General features: G+C 41.7%; 1 protein-coding gene across 3 annotated transcripts in view; it reads right to left on the minus strand.

Moving 5' to 3' along the window:
* Positions 1 to 21,857, minus strand: part of SPAG16 (sperm associated antigen 16) — a 423,563-nt gene that overhangs the window by 106,463 nt on the left and 295,243 nt on the right. For 2 of the 3 annotated variants that reach the window (XM_075512045.1, XM_075512047.1), the window contains exon 15: positions 2,625 to 2,751. The exons of the other annotated variant lie outside the window; for it this stretch is intronic. In XM_075512045.1, coding sequence (XP_075368160.1) covers positions 2,625 to 2,751 — 127 coding nt within the window. The remainder of the gene's footprint in view (positions 1 to 2,624; positions 2,752 to 21,857) is intronic. 3 annotated transcript variants of the gene reach the window in all.

The raw sequence follows: 21,857 nt of genomic DNA on the forward strand, positions 1-21,857 counted from the left end.
ACCACTTTAAAACAAAAGGTAGGATGTGTTTGTCTACATTACATTTGCAATGGTAATTACTTGAGAACAATACAAAGGAAAACCAAACAAAAATCTTCCATTCATTGGGGCCTTACTATCTCTGACCTCAATCTCGTTTGCTGATACCGCCAAACTTTTCATAAACCCCTTCTATCATTATTAGCTATAATTTAAATAACTACTGGGCAGAAGAAAAAAACTGCTCAACCATGGCTTTCTAATCTAGTAATTAAATCCAGCTGCGAGACATTGAACAATTTGTTTCCTGTGTCTATGACTATTACTGTAGTCAAATATTTTACACTAGGTGGTGTAACATCACGAGGAGGGACTGAGGGATACAGCTGGAAATTAAGCCACACCTTGATAAGGTCAGGGAAATCCACCCAAGCTCCTCCACAGAGAGAGGTCCCAAATGAGACAGATGTCCCATGCCCAACAGGCTGTCACTTAAACATAGGATGTATTCTCCCCTCGCCATTTATTTTTGTTTTGGAGTACTCCGGCTGTTTGACTTATTTCAACATGGTTATTATTTTTAGTTAGCACCACTCAAATGACTGACTGAATAGTTTAGATTGACCAAATCCATGAATACATTGTTAAAAAATAACTACTGTTTAGACAAACAATGCAGGAACCTGCTGGTTCATTTTATCTAGCCCTCTGCTGTTGCAGACAAGGACATCATTCAGCCTCTCTCATTGGCGTATCAAGGGCCATTTTAGGATTACTTGGGCTAACTCTGGTTTAACTAGCTTGGCAACTCTGGTATTAGCAAAAAAAAAGCTATGACAACACAGTGTCAGCATGAGTGAAACATCCACAAAGCCAGGGTCCCAGAGATATCCACCTCAGACTGGGTCCCACACTGCATTGCTAACAGTAACCAAAGCAGCTGCACCCAAGCAAGGCCAGGTTTCCTAAAAAATACCGCATCGTTCTCCCCGGATGCAGTGCAGAAAATGCATTACTTCCAGCCACTCGTCAAGTAAATTAAATACTGCCCCATAACAAGCAGATATTAGTATGCTTGTATCTCTACAAGGTACCTACTCAGGACAGGCATTGCCTTTTCGGTTTGTGTGTGTGGATAGTGCCCGCTATGCCTCGCCCCCTGCCCCTAATTAGGGGCACTAGGTAGGGACATAGGCACTACCTCTCTTCAAACAACAGGACTTGCAATCGCCTCTTTTAGCTAATTTTCCTATCTTTACCTAGGTGCGACTGCATCCTGTTGCATTATGCCTCATTTGTGATCACCCATCCCAATTTGATATCTCTGTTGGGTGGTTACTCCTGCAGAGAAAATTTTGGATTCTATCCAAATGATGGAGAAATTTGCCCATTTAGATTACCTGAAGCTGATAACCTTTCTACTGGAAAGTTCCCATCTGGCTAGAAATATTGCTACTGCATTTTTCAGGGATGTGATTCCTTTGCAAATGACCCAACATTATACTTCAGAAACAAAAATGCAAAACTTCTTCAAATCCTCCTGAAGAAAACATGAGCTCTTACTCCAAATCACACACATAAATAGAACAGTGGCTAAATTTGTCTTTGGGAAACTGTCAAAAATGGACGGTGTCAATGCATTTTTTTTCCCCTTGGAAATGAAAATACCTTATTTAATGGTACAGCAGAGAGATCTGTGAAATCACTATACAAACACTATAGAATTTGATGGCAAAGCTTTCTGCCAAGTGACTCAATATATTGATATTATGCATTCCACAGTATGTGGGTCATTATGACAAAATATCACACTATTATTTTTGTTCAAATGATTCCTTAATTATCTCTCATATTCTATTACAGCATTATACTTTATGCACATAACATATAATGCAAATACATACATATTTTTCAATATACCTATATATATTACATTATATATTATTGTATTACATCATATCATACTGTACTACCTTTGAGTAAGAACGATTTCCTAAGCTAGGATCTAATTCTGTGCTGCAACATGAATGCTTGTCCGTGCTTTGGAATTGAAGATTAATATTGCTTTTAAAACAAACAAACAAAAAAATGTTTTACAACAGCCCCTGTTCAAATGAAAATGCACGTTCACTCACAATATTGCTGACATGGTAATAAATGGCTGATGATGAAAAATAACTGGTTACTTCAATTCTTTGTGCATAGTAAGCAGTCCTGTCAACACAATGAAGTTCTGAGGCAATTATAAGAGGACTTAGTAAGATTGGTTATGAAATGCAACTATAGAACTAGCAAATAAAAGAACAAACAGTAATGGAGAATAAACATCACTAGAACACAGGTAATCTCTCTAAGTTTTTTACCCCCAGTGATCATTTCTGTATTTCATGTAATGTATTTGTAATTAATTGCACTTTTTGTTATTGCACATTTTTCATTTTATATAAATGGACTGTTAATCCAATTTGCCAATCTAGTCAATAGGAAACAAGTGTATTGATCATTGGGACAATCAAGGAGCTGTTCTTTAAAATTAACACATCTACGCTGTTTTACACATGCTATCTGGCTTCAGAACCAGAGAAAGATTCGAAAGATTTCAAAATAAAACGTCTCAGATAGAAAAAGTTGTTTTAGAATCCTACCAGAGTGATCAAAGACGACCTGGTTGGCAGGATGTGGGCCTGCATCTACGGATAAAATGGGGACCGACTTCCGAATGTCCCAGAGCTTCATCACACCAGAGGAGTCACAGGAAGCAATCGTATCACCCTGTCAATGTTGGAAACAAAATAAAGGCATGGCTTCTGTACTTTTGCAAAGAAGAAAGCATATGACACAGGGCTGGATACCCGTTGATGCCAGACATAATAACTGTACGCATTTAAATAAACCTAAGTTGTTATATGTGAGGTTATCACATCCTCTTAACAACTTTGTTGACTTGAATAGCAACAATACAATATGACTTTTAAAGAGAATAGTTCAGGAGAAACTATAAGTAAGAAAGAGAAAAGAGGTTATTTTGAATTCTGATACCAGTGTCCCCTAAGAACATGGCTTGCAATTATACCTTTTCTTCTCACAGAGACACAGGAATGGCCCTTTAGCCCTGATTTTTAATTTGTCTACTCATGTTTTCAATGTGAAGCACAAGATTAGAGCAGAACATACACTCCTTCATTGCTGTACATTCATTAATAGCCATGATAAGGACAATCTCAATCATTTCAGTGAGTCAGAAGCATGCAGGGACTATCTATGCAAGGAAAGATAGTAGGAATAGCAGGACCATGTCCCCCCATGCCTCTCTTCAGTATTAATTTAAAAAAAAAAAAAAAAAACAAAAACCCAACAACAAAAAAACCCCAAAGAAAACCCCAACTACGAAAGTGGCAGAAGTATTTTGAATATGTAGCATATGAACAAATGCAAAACTCAAAGAAGGCAGGGTAAAGGATGCCCAGACATAACTTTGTTTAGCTAATTCCTGCCACCATAACAGAAAGAAACCCCTAGCTACCAATGTAGAAACATTTACTTTTCATTTTAACCTCCTAAATAAAGATTCAAAGTCCCCAAACCAGCTCAGCTGGTGTGCACTCAGAGTTATCAAAGGCAATGTCTTTTCCAATTTATGCAACAGTGTAAGATTAGATTAAAGGATATTGTTTTGAAGGAGAATCACAATGGTATGGAACTGAGAATCAGGTAAAACATGGGTCAGATGCTGCACCCATGACTTTTTTTATATTCAGTTAATTTTTACGTCTTTCACGTAAATAATACCTGCAAGAAAATGTGTGGAGTTATCTAGCAAATAGAGGAATTAAGATCTGAAATATCCATTACCTTCTCAAGTAGAAAGTAATGGCCTGCGAAACAGTATCATGGTATAAGTATAATGAAATCTTTAGGTTCATTTGGAGGAGATCTAAAATGTCAAAACTCCATTCTGGCTTGTAACAGGGACTAATACAGAGTAACACCAAGAAACAAAGTAATCATTGCTTGGAGAATTCAGCCGGCAAGCTCTCAGCACTCCCTGTTTTGCAAAAAAGCTCAGTAACCGTAACTACATCACACCTCAACATAGTGGTGCTGAGCATTACAGAAAAGCTATTTGTTTTACTATCTCGCCAGCTGTACCCGCCTAATTCTCTTTCATTTCATCTGGCTCCCTTCATGAAGTTCAGCCTATACAAACGACAAGGTCAAGCAGGCCGTTCGGGAAACAAACAACAAAAAACCTCAAATACAACAGCTACACTCCAAATTGTTGCATGGCTTGAACTGGATCTCAATAAAGCAAATTTTTAATGGGAAAAAAAAAGCATCATCGTGGGTATGAGACTGGAAGAGTCATCAGATACAGTCCCTTATCTTACAAGCAATGCTTTCATATGCTTGCCGTAATAAAAGTACTGAATTCCAGATTAGCAGTGGCTCCCCCATCCACCCCCCGCTGCTGATCCGGAACCTGTCTGTCCTTGCATTTATAAATCTTTCAGCCCATAAGTATAAAATGAGAGTTTAAAAGTACTTGTTCACATGCAATCTGTATCCTTTAGGTTAAATACAAGGGGTTTTTTGCAGCAGTACTCCTCCCTTCTTCCCTATCCCTGATGCATTTCACCTACAGTATCATTCATATCCCCCCTTAGACACTATTTTCTGGGCCAAAGAGCTGAAGCTCTTTCTTTTCTCCCCCCCTTTCCCTTTTCAGATAGCATGGAGTCTGGATTAATTATGAATGTACCCATCACTGATTTTTATAAAGCAACTCCTCCAAAACTGATCACCAATTTTAGAAGCCCATTCTGAGACCCCTGTAACTTGGCTTTCAGGGAGGTTAAAGGTGCATGTCTCAGCTGAGCAGAGGTTTTGGTGAAGCTGGCACATAGCAGCACCTACGAAGTGGAAGGGTGGGACACGCATGACCAAGTGGGACGTCTCCTTTCCTTAGGTGATTATCTATCACGCCAGTAAAGGGAAGAGGAACGGAGTATGTGCATGTGGATAGATCCCTACATTCCTCAGTGTAAATACTCGGCTTCTGGAGCAGCTCCCCACACCTCACCATCCTCTTTCCGCTTTCTTCCACAAAGATTATGTCCAACATTATCAACAGTCCACACAGGAAATCACTGGTATCCCTTATATCCATTATTTCATAACCTCTAATATGACTTTGACATATTCTTGCATTTTACTTCTGATTTTTTCTATCCATAGAGGCATTTTAGTAAATATTACCTTTTGGGGGAGTTGGTTTTGTTTTGGTTTAGAATACGCCTGTCTTCAGACTTGTTTTGCATATGTCCAATATACTTCAGTTCACATCAATTGAATAAATGCTCCTTAATTACAGCTTTGGTAACTCAGCAATTTTGAATTAGATCAATGGACCGCCCATCTGGATTAAGACTGTGCATAACCCACCCCGTGTAGTTACAGAAGACACTCCAGTGGGTGCTCTGTGACTCCTCCATATGTCACCAACAGTTGTGCCCATGGATTTTCAATACGACATTTCTCTCTTAAGTAACAGCACGGTCCAGCTAATAGCTCATAATAGCACCAAGAATGCTTTGCTGAAATAGATATTATGCAAACATTGATCAGAGACAGTCCCTGCTGCAAAGTGACTGCAACTGCAGAGCTGACTTTGACCCTTCCACTGGCCCCGATTAAGGGATCGTTACTAGTTGCATAATTACCAGGAAAACAATCTGATCTACTTTTACTACAGGTTCTTCCTTCTATGAATTAATTTCACTACATTAGCTGGCACACCACAAAAGAAGATCCATACCCCATCCTCTTTCAATCTTGCCGTCATCTTGTCTGCCACATTTATTTTCTCCCATTTCTACTACAGATGCCTAAGAAATACAAGGGTAAGCACATCTCCCCCTGCAGGAATTTACACAATCAAATTGTTAGTAGGTACCAGGCACACTGAACCATCCGAACTTGTTATTTAAGTTCTCTTTTAGGAGGTGATTTGTGGCCACATCAGAAAGGACCAAACCCCCCCGATCCTTGCAGATACTGTTTGAACAGAAGCGGTGCTGTAGAAACCTGGTCTGAGAGCACCACCCCGCCGTGCTAGGTGCTGTGTAAACAAGCCAGAGAAGGTGGTCCTGCTCCAAAGGGTTTACAATCTATTTTAGGAGCAAGATCAACCAATTCTTGCCATCAAAAGTCTGCAGACTTTTTACCAATTTCCTCCCAGATGCCTGGTATAAACAAACTGTACATAAAAGGCAGTGCCCAGCAGCATATTTCGCCTGATTTCCATGAAAAGGCAGTAGACCTCATCTGCAAACAGAAGTAAGAAAACACAAGGTTCAGACGGTAACACATCAACACATGCTAACAGGTATTTTATCAGCCTTGGCATTCTCTGTCCACAGACTTATTATTAAATGCCTTAATTATTACTGATTCCAAGGCAGCTGCTACACTAAAAACATACCAAAAGGGTTTTGTTAATGAGCCAGCGATTACATTTCACCACTTCCTCGCTTGATATCATCTCTATTACATACCTTTTCGAAATCAAGTGAGCTGGAGATGTGGGGTGACAACTTTTCAATAGGAAGAAATAAACCAGGAATGTAATCAAGCTGAAGGATAATTTGAAGCTACATGTCATTCAAAGAACAAGAAAGGGGTAAGTCATATGTTAAACGAACTCATTTGCCTCTGGCCATGGGCCATTTTCAAAAGCTTTAAAGCGGAATCACTTTGAATTCTCCTATGAGCTTTTGGCTTTTTCATTCCTTTTACAGTTATTATTTTAGTTATTCGGGGAAGAGCCCTCTGCCTTGCTCTTCATTTTCTTCTTTTTGTTTCTTGCCACACTAAAGTCTTTTTTATTATGTCTTTTTGATGACATATTTTACTGAACAGCAAGCTGGACCATCAGGGCTTGACTGATTTTCCTACACGTAAAAGGAGGGGACAATGAGATCCAAGGAGAAAATGTGCAAAAGCAGATTTCCATTGTACTGATTTCCATTTACACTACATTTTATGCTGCAGCAGCCACAGCTCAGTTCTATTACTTCCCCTAATCAAAGAGCATGTAGAATGATTCATAAAACTAGTAAGACTTGCTTCCTATTCTATATAATCAAGTTGGTACTTTTTTGTGTGTGCACACTGAAGTAATTAAAGAATTTATACAAGGATTCAATTAGTCTGGATTCAAAGACTGGTTCTGTTCCAGGCTCCACTTAAAGGACTCTGCAAGTCCTTTAACTGCCTTTCCTGTTCCACCCTCCACTCTTTACCTTCCCCGCTGACTTAATGAACATCTTTGTATTACGGAATATCTCCCATTAAAACGGGTATGCTCAGCCCCATAGACAACATAATCCCAGTCTCAACTGGCACTTGCAAACCATTGAAACACAAATAATTATAACATCAGGAATTAACAGATTTTTATAATTTCCAGGAAGTTTTAAAAATTCATTTCATTCTTTCCTTTTTTAAAAACATGCATTTTTCTTCTGAATATTAATAATGACTAACAATGGGACTAATCACCAGGTACACTTTAGGCAGATATTTCCTGCAAATTGCTGTTTCACACTAGCGATAAGGATAAAAATCTGAATAACTATGTCTCTTGCTTAGGAACACATCTCTGGATTTATTGCTGAAAGATCAATAATATATGAACTGCAACAAGTGGCTTTATCTAATTTAGACTGCGATAAACTCCTCCCAGGAGTATCCTCGTCAAAGTTTAATTCTGAAGGCAGGTCAGTAGTTGTTTCATGACCTTCTGCAAATATTTTTAAAAAGGGAAAATAGAGAGTGAACAGGCAACTCATTTTCACTATGACGAGTTCACAGTCAAATCAGTCAAGTTTACTGACGTGCAAGTCCTTTGTTTTCAAAACAGATGCAGCTGTATGAAGTGTATTTTAAAGGACTCTTATGATGACTAGACTAAGATTTTCATCAGCCTCAGTGGAAACAGGTTCAAGCTCTAGGTCCCTTGGTAACTAGAAAGAAGCTTGGTAATAATTTCCCCCTTCCCTTACTATTGGGAATCTGGTTGACCTGTGGCATAACAAAGGGCTGATGAGCTTGTTGCCAGTCTTACCAGTCTTGCCACCAGACTCTGAGCTAAGTAAAAGGAGTTCGTTCTGTGTACATAAAGTGTGGTAGAAATTCCTTGCCATTAAGTGCCAGTAGACAAAGTACCCACATGAGGAATAGCTTCAGCTACCTCAAACTGAGACAGACTCGAATAATCTGCATTTCTAAGATGTTCCCTGTGGGACACATCCTAAGTCACTTAACTCTGCCACCATTTTATATGCGTTAAAGTGAATATTTTTAAGAGAAGGAATCATTACCTCCCACATTTACAGCATGAAGCACATCAGAAACCTGATGAGAGTTATTACCTCAGGCCTTGTTGTAATGCAAAAACTAGCTACGCTCCAGAAAAGTAACAAGGGGCACGCAGGGCAGACAGAGCCCCATCCCTGTGCCACCCCATCCCACGGGGTGCAACTGGGCTTTCTGAGCAGCAGTGAGCAAGGGCAGAGGGATCTCAAGAGAATCCAAGCAGGGGCGGGTGAATCTGCCGTAGTCGTTACAGGGAAAAAGACTTTCATGTCCAATTAGGCCAAATGAATTATGTAAAATATGATAAAGATGGAGGAAAAAATGCAGATGTAGCCCATTATTAGACTGATGACTAATCAATCACCACCCATTTTTGAAATATCAGGCTTAAATCATCCCAGTTTCAAATGAAAATAGCATCTTCCTAGAAAGACATGGAATTACTTAGCCCGGCAAAAATACAGAGCTACGCTGATTACCACTTTGAAAGTGTAGTGGTCTATTTTTAATAATTATTTTCATCAAGGGTGGGGGAAAAGGGGTGATTAAGGGCTATTTACAGGCAGCACCAGTGTTTTCCCATCTGCTTTTTTACTAGCTTTTTCCTTTTATAGTTTCAACTTCTGCATGCCGATCAAAGTGACAAAGGACCATTTATGTTTCAAAGCAGCGAAACACCCAGAGCTCAAGCAACTGGGGTCTGGTTCTCACTCCCTGTGAGATTTTTTACAGCTTTGAATAGACACAAACTGGTGAGACACCAGCTCTTCTGGAGGTGAGGTGAATCCAAGGTATTGATGCAGAAAGAATCATCTCTCAGAGCTTCACTCTTGGTTCCCACAGAAGAACCCTCCAACTTTATTAGCAGTTGTCAATGAACAACTCCTAATTTTCCACTGTGTAGAACTGGTACAACTTGCTGTAAGACTTTGGCTATTTTTGCTGTACCTATTGTGATTACTGAGCTATTGTAATCCCTTGATATTATGGTTCAATGTGCAGGTTTTGAGAGCGTACTGACTGTGCGTGCTCTGGGGCAAAAGCATCCTCCTCCTCTAATCCAGCTCTGTGTGCACTGTGAGCATTTGAACAAACAGGCAATACAATATCTATTATTAAAAAACATTATGGATTCCAAAGTACAAGAATCCGTTCCAAGCTCTCTCTTAATCCCACTTCCACGGCAATATCAGCACCTACCCCACTAGCTCAAAGGAGACGCCTCAGGATAACTGATGTTTTATGCCTGTGGGAAGCAGGGATCATTCCTGTCCCAGCTCCAATTCTTTTGCTGGCTCTTTTTCCTTCAGGTGCCCCAGCAGCTGAGGTTCATAACGAATGTGGTAAGTCAAAACACGCTTTACAAACATAATAGGGCAATTCTGTGTCAATGCTTTCCTCTTTCACATGATGCTGCAGTCCAGAACACAAACATACTGATCACGTACTGTAATGAAGGTGAAAGAATGTTAGCTCATCAGAAGTGCTGTGAAAATGTAGGGTTCTTCAAATTAGCCACTCTAAATTATGGTCCAAGATAAAATACTTTGCGGTTACTGCTGGTACGTGCTGGGACCTGACCAGCTTCAGCTATAAGACGAGGACTGTCTGCAGGTACTCAGACACGTACAGTTGGAAACAGCGAGTCCTGGTGGGAAACGCAAAGGAGAGAGAGGCGCGTGGAGAAGCGCTGACTGGGGAGTGAGTGCTGTTAATGCAAACAACCAAAGAGAGCAAAGGCAACAACCAGACAGTCCTCAGGAGAGGTTTTGAGCAGAAGGGAAATTTATTACAGAAGGGTAGAGGCACACAGATGCCTCTTTAATGTTATCAGTGACCAAAAGTCTATTGCTATTAGAAAGCGGAGGAGAAACAAATATATCGGGAAGTGGAAAAAAGACGTGGACGAGATGTCTGTGCTGATAAATGAACAGGTACGTGGGCCATCGCATACTAAGAAGATTAAAGATATCGAGATAGATTTTTTTTACTTCTTATCCCCATTTTCTCAGTGATGATGTTGATCAAGATGAAGAATATCCTAAAATGGTATTATTTCTAGGTTATTAATTTTATCCTTTCACAGCATATGGAGACTCCTTAAGAACACCCCTTGTGTCCTCCAAAGCAGGAGCTCCATTAAAAATAGTCAGTGGAAATGGCAGAACTTTGTTGCAGCAGAATTTCCAGTTCTACTGACTTTCAAAGATAATGATGGATCATGGGTCTCTTGTTTGTTTACATGCACTCTGCAGGCTTTCCTCTTGCTGTGTGAAACAGAGGGAATCTCTCTTCCCTTCGCCACATCAAGTAGCACAAAGTGCCTTGTGGTGTTGGAGGAGAACAACACATGCTAGGCTTGCAGAAGCCCTTTGCATAAATTTACATATGAAACCCAAGATCACTGCACTCCCTGCAGAGTTACTGCTAGCCATAGTTGACATTGCACTTGAAACAGTACTGCAAAGAGAGCAGTATCTTTTGCAGAGAGGTTTAAAATAATCAATTTTGGTTTTCCTTTCTAACCATCAAAGAAGTGCCTTTGAATTCTGGGAGCTGTGCAGTGAGAGGAAGAGATGAATGATAATTGCCATTACTGGCTTTTCTCAGTATTTTGAGAGATAGTACCACGAAAGTGAAGTTAGGTGCCATCATTACTTGATTAGGCACTCCTGAGAGCAATAAGCATAACAAATTCCTAGGGTACACCATGTTCGTGTACAGGGCGTTGTCATTCAGTTCCTTAAAGTCTAAATAAGTACATTTTTAAAATCTGGGTAGTATCCATTGCAATAATGTTAATATATAGACTTAATACATACTTTCATAAATTCACAAATTAGTATTAGTGGCAATAGATCTATTGTTGAAATGTGAAATTGTCCATTTAAAAATGCAGAACATCTAAGGCACTGAAAGAAAGTAAGTGTCAGTAAACTATATGTGCCTTTTTTAAACAGAAACTATCAAAGGAACTTGTAAAATGAAAAAGCTCAACTTAATATTTGGCTCTTTATCTTGTCTTTGGGCATTTTTTAAGGGAAACTAAATGCATAAAGAAGAAATATTAACAATATATAAACTGTATTCACAGAAGCTTGCCCAATTCTGAACTCTGGGAAGTGTATGAATGTTTCTCCCAGTTTCAAAGTAGTTCAGGTGAAAGATTGATCAGTTCAACAAACCTCATCCCATTATTTCAAGAACTTCCTCACAAAAACCCAGCTAAATATCAAAATAGAATAATCTGCATTCCCATCCCTGATGGACTTCAGCTGTGCAGTCTCAATTATTTTCAGATTAAATCATTCTGATATTCAAGTACCTGCTAACAGTGATATTTGTTCAACTACAGATTAATTGCATTTTCATAACAGAGAGGCCTTTCCAAATTTGGCCCTACTTTCACTCTTGCATAAATTAATTTTATATCCAATTTTGTATTGTATAAAGCCAGGTACTACACAACCACATATACAGCACTGTTTCAAGCACCCTGCTTCCCTTTGGCCGTGATTTGATAAGTGGTAAACAGTTCAAGACTCCTCTTACCAAACAGAAACCACTGGTCTAAACTAAACCCACTTCTCTAACCCAAATTTAGTTCAAGCCCTTCTGAAGAGTTAACTTAGCACAAACATGCTTTTTGTTGGAAGAGCTGTTACCTCTCTGCTTGTAACCACCGCAAAACCATACCGATAGCATCTATTTCAACAGGTAACCTGCCTAATGTAACGTGAGCCCCCATCCACACCTGACCACAGCAAACTGGGAGCGCTGGGTGAGCTGGAGGTGAGCAGACTCAGCGTGAGCAGCCACGTCGGGAGCCCCAGCCTCACAACTCAGCACCGAGCGTCTGCAATCATTCCCATTCAAGTCAGCGATAACAATGGCGCTGTGGATAAAAGTCGCACAATTGATCGAGAAAATGACTGTCACATGAGAGAGTTACAGGATAGGGTGTGGGGATGGTATGCTGCTTTCTCATGTATTTTAAAACATTATTTCCTGTGAAATATCACACCGAGAGGCAAGTTTGACTGTATCGCAGGTGGGAAATTGAATTTTAAAGAATCTAGATGTATCTTCGTATTTGATTTTGTTTGTTTTGCAAAATGACACGTTTAAAAACCAGCTGTTAAAATGAAAAACTAATTATGCTGGGGCCTGGACCCACAGTGTACAGCTGCCACAGGGAAGTCTGGCGTGCTGGGCCAGGAGATGCAATTTTAAAAAATCCTTATTCCTTAGGATACACAAATTAATCCTTCTCCTCTAAGAAAGAAGGGCAAAGTTTTCCACATTGCTAGCAGTTTTGCATGCTAAGCAGTCCTTGCTTCATATATTGTATACACAGAGGGTCACATTCACTGCAGAACACAGAATTAAGCAAACAAAATCACCTTAAAGGGGATAATCTCTTTTTCTTTCCGTTATAAGCAAATGGACATAACAATTTGTTTATATTGTAAATAAAAAGTCTGAAAACATAAAAGAAAATACTGTATGGTCAGTTAATTATCAGTTTCTGCTGAGGATCTTTCCAAGGGCCTATCTGACCTAAAACATACAGGTTTTTTAAAGTTACTCAAACCCAAATTATGTTAAAGCTAGTTAAAAATGATGCCACATTTTCTCTTCTTGGGCTTCACAGAGTTGTCTAAAATCCAAATGTCTATGCATTACCCCAAACTTTTACCACGAAGAGTTGAGACAAAGCTTCAGCATATGCAAAGATTTAAACGAGAGCAAAATCTGATTAAAAGCTTCAATTAGAAAAGTTAAATATTTCATTTCCTGCTGGTTCAAAACTTCTCTGCCTACATCTGGATTGTCTCCATGTCTCAGAGCATTACAGTTTGGCTGTGTAACAGCCTCGTTTCACTCAGAGCAGCGCTTCCCAGTGACACATCATGGTGTCCCACTCGGGGTGGGGGACAGCATGACATCCTAAAGCACAAGTTATAATTAATTTAAGAAATTACAAGGGGCCAGGTATACTGCATACCTCCAAAAGGAAATATTTAGTTTCCCAGATTTAGAATTTCTCAGATTTAGAATGTTCACAGAATATTTGATAATAGTCTACAGACCAAAATTTGAGTAAGTGTATGTTAATTCAGCAGTGAAGTATGAAGTTAGCAGGTCAATTCTCTTCTTCATCTAGTAACAATATAAATGAACATTAGCCATACTACGGACGAATGAGACAGTATGATGGCAAGCACCTCCCCTGCTTCCGACCTTCCTTGTCTAGGTGTTCCTCATCTACACCATCTCCATGTAGTCCACTTCTGGAGCACAGAAGTCTCAGTGATCATGACTAGAAACCTTCAGCCATCATGGTATGTGCAGCTTGCTCCCAAGGAAGAGCAGCTGTCCCTCAGTTACTTCACTTCATAATTACAGAGTCCAGGTACTAGTAGACACCACGTTAACCTGAGGTATGTCTTGCATTCACAGCACCAAGACCATGGTATCCAGCAAAGAGGACATGCCGCAAAGAGGGCGCTGAAAGGACTGACCGGGTAGGAATGCAGCACCTCTTACAGAACCTGAGGCCTTAAGGTGATACCTGCAGACAGGCAGATATCCATCTTGTAATGCCTAGTGACAGAGAAGGCTGAAAGTCATGTCTCTACAAATATCACTATTGGGAAAAACTACGTTCCTTTTTTTCCATGGCAAAGCAAGAAAAGAGAACACAAGGCATGGCTTCTTCAGAAATGATCAATGTTACATCAAGATTCTTTGCTTTCCATTTCTTGATGGGTTTGAAATACTCTCCTAGAACCTACCATCAGGAAGAAGAACAAAAGAAGGTCTTCTCAAATCTAGGCTTTTGCGTGTTTGTTTGGGTGAATGTTACAGGACACTTTGTGATTTCCTGAGAGTACCTGCATGGTGACAACAAAGACCACCAGAAGGGATGCCTGGGTTTAAAAAAAAAATTTAAAAATCATCCCTGTAAATGAAAGAAAGATCTAAATCCTGAGGCTGGAGGAGAGAGGTCCTGTGCCAGAATGAGCTAACCTCACCTCTCATAAAGTGTCGAACGCTTAAAACAAAAGAAGGTGAATTTTCTTGACCTGTGATTATTTTCAGAGTTAGTAATCTTGACAGGACTGGGTTTAAAATCTCAAACAAATACATTACACTGGGGAGAATAGAAAGGCTGGTTAATTCCAAGTTTCCGAAGGCAACTTGGGCCTTGATTAAATGAACTTCAAGGCTAACAGAATTTTTTTTTTCCCAGAAGAAATTATAACTGGGAAATTGATCCAAAAATAATCCAGGAAGCCAAATTTCTTCCAAACTAAGAGAAGGAACTGCATTTTGCCTGATTTAGAAGTGCAGAGGTAAACTCTAGGGGCAGTTGGTCCATTTAAACACTGACACTAAAGGTTTCTCGGTCACCATCATCTGCTATGCATGAAAGAAAAAAGGATTTTTCTCTGTCATCGACTTACCGAGGTGTATGACACCTATCACTAAGGGGTTTTTTGCAAACAATCTCTGATAAGAAACTAGAAACGGTGATGGGAAACTGAATGCATAAAGAAGGTGTGACATTTAAAAATCAGGCTCAGATTTTTTTCAGTCCCATTGAAGCACCTTTGCTAAAAGGCTGTCTCTTTTCTCAGGGACACAGAAGTACAGCACCTTGGGAGAGCCACCCCCCTACAAACCAATGCATCCTGAATTTCCTTGGCCTTCTGAACACGGTTGGATAAGTCCATACATATTGGAGCTTCCTCACAGAAAGAGCTGGAGGCATTTTTTTACTTCTAGGCTATCTGGTAGGGATATTCTTACTTGTTTATCCAGCCTTCTATATTAAGACTCTGATATGGGAGTTGGATAGCAAGAATATTTAAACTGATCAAAATAAAGGTGGATCTACCCAATTCTTCTTGAGTGGTTTCAGAACGTCTTATCTGGTCTACACAGACAAGATATATTTCAGGCTTGAAATATATTCAAGATATATTCAAGATATATTTCAGGCTTGCCCGAGGGAAGCTGAGGGGCGACGTGCCATGGTTGGAGGGAGCGGCTGACAGCGAGGACAGTCGGCCTGAGTCCTCGAGATGCGCGGGGTACGCTTGGGCACAGCCGAAGTCGAGCGGAGTTGAGCCAGGGGATACTGAGGCAACGGGAGCCAAGAGGGAAACACCAGTGAAATGCCTCAAAGCACGCAAGGGGAGTTCTTCTATGAAGGAGGCACGGACGACAGCCCAGCTGAAGTGCCTCTACACCAATGCACGCAGCATGGGCAACAAGCAGGAGGAGTTGGAAGCCATTGTACATCAGGAAAACTATGATATGGTGGCCATCACGGAAACGTGGTGGGGTGACTCGCACAACTGGAGTGCGGCGATGGATGGCTATAAACTCTTCAGGAGGGATAGGCGAGGCAGGAGAGGTGGTGGGGTAGCCCTATACGTCAGGGAGTGTCTGGATAGTTTAGAGCTTGATGATGGTGATGATAGGGTGGAGTGTCTATGGGTCAGAATCAGGGGGAAGGCCAACAAGGCAGATATTGTGGTGGGAGTCTGTTACAGACCACCCAACCAGGATGAGGAGACAGATGAACTATTCTATAAGCAGCTGGGAGAAGCCTCACGATCGCTAGCCCTTGTTCTTGTGGGGGACTTCAACCTGCCAGATGTCTGCTGGAAATACAATACAGCAGAGAGGAAACAGTCCAGGAGGTTCCTGGAGCGTGTGGCAGATAACTTCCTGACGCAGCTGGTGAGTGAGCCAACTAGGGAAGGTGCCCCGCTCGACCTCTTGTTCACCAACAGAGAAGGACTGGTGAGTGATGTGATGGTTGGAGGCTGTCTTGGGCAGAGCGATCATGAAATGATAGAGTTTTTGATACGTGGAGAAGCGGCGAGGGGGGTCGGCAAAACTGCCACCTTAGACTTCCGGAGGGCGGACTTCAGCCTGTTTAGGAGACTGGTCGACAGAGTCCCCTGGGAGGCAGCTCTTATGGGCAAAGGGGTCCAGGAAGGCTGGACATTCTTTAAGGAGGAAGTCCTAAAGGCACAAGAGCGGGCTGTCCCCAGGTGCCGAAAGACGAGCCGGCGGGGAAGAAGACCGGCCTGGCTGACCAGAGAGCTCTGGCTCGAACTGAGGAGAAAGAGGAGAGTCTATGACCTCTGGAAGAAGGGGCGGGCAACTCAGGAGGACTACAAAGGTGTAGCGAGGCTGTGCAGGGAGAAAACTAGAAGGGCCAAAGCTGAGCTAGAGCTCAGTCTGGCTGCTGCTATAAAAGACAACAAAAAACACTTCTTCAAATACATTAGCAGCAAAAGGAGAGCTAAGGAGAATCTCCAGCCCCTAGTAGATGTGGGAGGAAACACAGTGACCAAGGATGAGGAAAAGGCTGAGGTACTTAATGCCTTCTTTGCCTCAGTCTTTATTAGCAGGGCCGAATGTTCTCTGGGTACCCAGCCCCTGGAGTTGGAAGATAGGGATGGGGACCAGACTGGAGCCCCCATTATCCAGGGGGAAATGGTGAGTGACCTGCTGCACCACTTAGATACTCACAAGTCTATGGGGCCTGATGAGATCCACCCGAGAGTGTTGAAGGAGCTGGCAGATGTGCTCACCAAGCCCCTTTCCATCATTTACCAGCAGTCCTGGCTAACTGGGGAAGTCCCTGCTGACTGGAGATTAGCGAATGTGACACCCATCTTCAAGAAGGGCCGGAAGGAGGACCCGGGGAACTACAGGCCTGTTAGCCTGACCTCGGTGCCGGGGAAGCTGATGGAGCAGATCATCCTGAGTGCTATCACACGCCATGTAGAGAATAACCAGGGGATCAGGCCCAGCCAGCATGGGTTCAGGAAAGGCAGGTCCTGCTTGACCAACCTGATCTCCTTCTATGATAAGGTGACCCGCCTAGTGGATGAGGGGAAGGCTGTGGATGTTGTCTATCTAGACTTCAGTAAAGCCTTTGACACGGTTTCCCACGGCATTCTCCTGGAGAAACTGGCTGCTCATGGCTTGGACGGGTGTACTCTTCGCTGGGTAAAGAACTGGCTGGATGGCCGGGCCCAGAGAGTGGTGGTGAATGGAGTTTACTCCGGTTGGCGGCCGGTCACAAGCGGTGTTCCCCAGGGCTCGGTGTTGGGGCCAGTTCTGTTTAACATCTTTATCAATGATCTGGACGAAGGGATCGAGTGCACTCTCAGTAAGTTTGCAGACGACACCAAGTTGTGTGGGAGTGTTGATCTGCTGGAGGGTAGGCAGGCTCTGCAGAGGGACCTGGACAGGCTGGATCGATGGGCTGGGGTGAATTGTATGAGGTTTAACAAGGCCAAGTGCAAGGTCCTGCACTTGGGCCACAGCAACCCCATGCAACGCTACAGGCTTGGGGAAGAGTGGCTGGAAAGCTGCCTGGCAGAGAAGGACCTGGGGGTGTTGGTTGACAGCCGCCTGAATATGAGCCAGCAGTGTGCCCAGGCGGCCAAGAAGGCCAATGGCATCCTGGCCTGCATCAAAAATAGCGTGGCCAGCAGGACTAGGGAAGTGATTGTGCCCCTGTACTCGGCACTGGTGAGGCCACACCTCGAATACTGTGTTCAGTTTTGGGCCCCCCACTACAAGAGGGATATTGAGGTACTGGAGCGCGTACAGAGAAGGGCAACAAAGCTGGTGAAGGGTCTGGAGCAGAAGTCTTATGAGGAGCGGCTGAGGGAGCTGGGACTGTTTAGCCTGGAGAAAAGGAGGCTGAGGGGAGACCTCATCGCTCTCTACAACTACCTGAAAGGAGGTTGTAGAGAGGTGGGGGTCGGTCTCTTCTCCCAGGTAACAAGTGATAGGACGAGAGGAAATGGCCTCAAGTTGCGCCAGGGGAGGTTTAGACTGGATATTAGGAAATTTTTCTTCACCGAGAGGGTTATCAAGCATTGGAACAGACTGCCCAGGGAAGTGGTTGAGTCGCCATCCCTGGAGGTATTTAAAGGACGTTTGGATGAGGTACTTAGAGACATGGTGTAGTGGTGGTTTTTGGCAGTGTTAGGTTTATGGTTGGACTCGATGATCTTAAAGGTCTTTTCCAACCTATATGATTCTGTGATTCTGTGATTCTGTGAAGATATGCATAAAACAGGCACATACTTGCTGATTATAGGGGTCTGTGAATAACAATAGCATCAGAGATGATGGGAAGTGATTAAACAGTATGCCTGGCCAAGGGAAGAGAGCATTCCAGAAAAAGTACTTCCAAAAATAGGGAATAATATGAATATTTCAGAGAACGGACATGGAAGTGGATTCTAGCAGTTTTCTGAGAGTTCCACTATTATCAGAAAGAGCTTTTTGCCAACAAGTGAAATGAGAGTATTTTGATGCAGTTTTTGTTCTTTGCCATGACACAGAGACAGAATAGATTCATTTTTTTTACTTCTAACAACATTCGATGGCCTGAAAATGGTTAACTAATGATACTAAAATCTGTATTTAAAAGTAATTCAGTTCTGTAATTATATTTCTTATGCATGGAGACAGAAATAAACTAGAGGAAGAACCTATTAGCCCTTTTGCATGTATAATTGAACACGTTTGATATTACTAGGTAACCTTTGTAAGTAACTGGCTTTGAGTTTATGCAAAGAGGTGAACACTTTGAATACATAAATAACAATAAGAGCAGATAGGTTTTTGATTTTGTATTCTGTTCTTTTCTTGTTTGTGTCTGTTAGATGCAGTCAGACATTCCTGGCTTTATTTGGCCATCCATAGAAACATCTGAAAGATCTGACTTTTGCATCGTTTGGGTGCAGTAATGAATAAGAACTGACATCAAATATCAATATTATTGGCCCAGCTAAATGGTAGCTGACATCCAACTGGACTGCTGAAGAGGTAAACAAAATTGAAATTTTGTTTTTGTTTAAAAACTGTCTGACATTATTTGTCCTTCAGTAAATCAATGGAAGAATGACCTAAAAGCTGTTTGCATTTTGGCTTGGGGAGGTAAAATTGGGCAGTTGCTATCATGCATATTTTTTATAGTCTTTTAGGTTTTCCCAATATAAACTGTAACTCCCCAAAATACTTTTTTGTTTTAAGGAAGCTTGGTAACCTCTGTAACGATTTCTTAACCTGCAGACATCATACAAACACAGCATGGCAGATACAGACAAACACAGGTGAATGATAATCATAGTCTTATTTGAACACAAACACATATATACATACACATAAGAGACCAAATTTTGTTCTACTTTAAATTCATAATGATTCAGCCAAGCATCTATAGTCTTTATACTTCATTAGCATAGGTGATTTGCCAAGCTGGGAAAATGCTGTGCAAAGTATGTACAAAACTTATTTCAAATGCTCTTTAGGCCATACTTAGATTTTTATATTACATGCCAATGTTCAAGAAGAGATCACCACTCCTCGTATGAATTCCGCTGTATGAAATGGCATTGTTTTCCCCTAGTTGCTGATCAAAAACATGTACTAATGTAAAAATGATAGTGGTTTGATTTTTCATCTTTGCATGAATTATGCTGATGTATAATATCCTTTCCATAATAATCCACAAGACAGAAGGAAAGGGCCAGGGCTGATTTATAGAATCATAGAATCATAGAATGCTTTGGATTGGAAGGCACCTTTACAGGTCATCTAGTCCAACCCCCCTGCAAGAGCAGGGACATCTTTAACTGGATCAGGTTGCTCAGAGCCCCGTCCAACCTGACCTGGAATGTTTCCAGGGATGGGGCCTCCACTACGTCTCTGGGCAACCTCTGCCAGTGCCTCACCACCCTCATCGTAACAAATGTCTTTCTTAAATCCAGTCTAAATCTGCCCTCCCTTAGTTAAAACCATTGCTCCTTGTCCTGTCACAACAGGCCTTGCTAAAAAGTCTGTCCCTGACTTTCCTGTAGGCCCCCTTTAAGTACTGGAAGGCTGCTATAAGGTCTCCCCACAGCCTTCTCTTCTCCAGGCTGAACAACCCCAACTCTCTCAGCCTGTCCTCGTAGGAGAGGTGCTCCAGCCCTCGGATCATTTTTGTGGCCCTCCTCTGGACCCGCTCCAACAGCTCCATGTCCTTCTTCTGACTTGGACATCCCTGCCTTGACGTCCAGGTGTAGGCACGTTGGTAGCAATGGGGCTCCCTCCACCACCTTTTCCCACCATGAGCCTACATTTGTGAAGTCGTATGGAATCCAACAATTAAGTGGGGTCACCTCAAATCCCAGTAACATTCAAAAACTGGGGAAATTACTTTGCCTCTTAGGTGCAGTCTCACTTGGGTTTCCCTAGAGCGGGTATCTTTGCTTTCCCACGTAAGGTATGTTCACATGTATCTTTTACTGCACTCAGAGCCTTTGAAGAGAATTGGAGCACACACAGTAGCCTCTAAAAAACCACCCTTACAAGCACATGCACATATTTCTACTCAAAGGCTTAGCCCTCAGTGGAAAAGAAATGTCTGAAACATTTTTCTCTACAAAGTTAGTTGTGTTATGGGGACATGGGAGTAAAAGGAGTGGTAACATTAACTTTTAGGAGGAAAGATGCATTTTTCTACTTCTCCAATTCAAAAGCAGCTATATGGATTTTGCTCAAATTTTCTCAAACTTTCCACAGGCAGAGAACCAACTTGGAAAACCGCAGAATTTATACACTGCTGAAAGCGTTATCTTTTAAGTCCTGACATAATCACGACTACAGAAGTTAGAGCAGAGTATCTATCAGGGCAATGTGACTACCGGCCAGATTCTCCAGAGAGCTCATGTCCCAGCAAGGCAGCCTCCAACAAATGGCCACGTTTCAGGTGCCAAACTGGCAGTTACTTTCCATAGAAAAATTGCTAATTATGGACTCTGAACGCTATTAAGAGTTCTGGCTTTAAACGTCACCCACTTAACAAAAAAATATTAGCTACAGTTTCAGAAGCATGGTATAGTAAATAACTCAGATTTAATCGGTTTCACAGAGTTTAATGAGGATTTATTCAATTTGTATAAACATATTATTCTTTTTTTCCTTCTTCCTCATACAATACTCTTCCCCTAAAATATCCTTTAATTTTTGGACACACTGCCTGGATGGCTCTCTGATCGAACAGGAAAATTTGTTCTGTATTTTCTCTACAGGACATTGTGTAATTAGAATTTCATGTTCTTTCCAAACTCCTGGCACCAAGCAGCCTGGGACACGACTATCACAAGCCCACTTAAACTGACCTATATCCTAAGCAGAAAAAGGAGTGAATCTCTTGGCATCTTTCACCACTACAGCACTGCATTGACAGAGTCCGACCCTAGAGAGAAGACTTCTGACAAAGCATGGGATCTGCAGACCCATGGCATTAGGATATAGAAAACCAGGTAGGATTCTGTCAGCAATCGGCCTTCTGTTTGGCCATTTCAGACTTAAGAAACCAGACTTTTCCAACAAATCTTTGCCTGGCTGCAAAGCTTCTTTGGCTAGGTCTAACCATTAGGCTTTCTGTTGGCCACTCCAGAAAT

The sequence above is a fragment of the Mycteria americana genome, chromosome 9 (assembly GCF_035582795.1).
Source record: "Mycteria americana isolate JAX WOST 10 ecotype Jacksonville Zoo and Gardens chromosome 9, USCA_MyAme_1.0, whole genome shotgun sequence".
Taxonomy (NCBI): Eukaryota; Metazoa; Chordata; class Aves; order Ciconiiformes; family Ciconiidae; genus Mycteria; species Mycteria americana.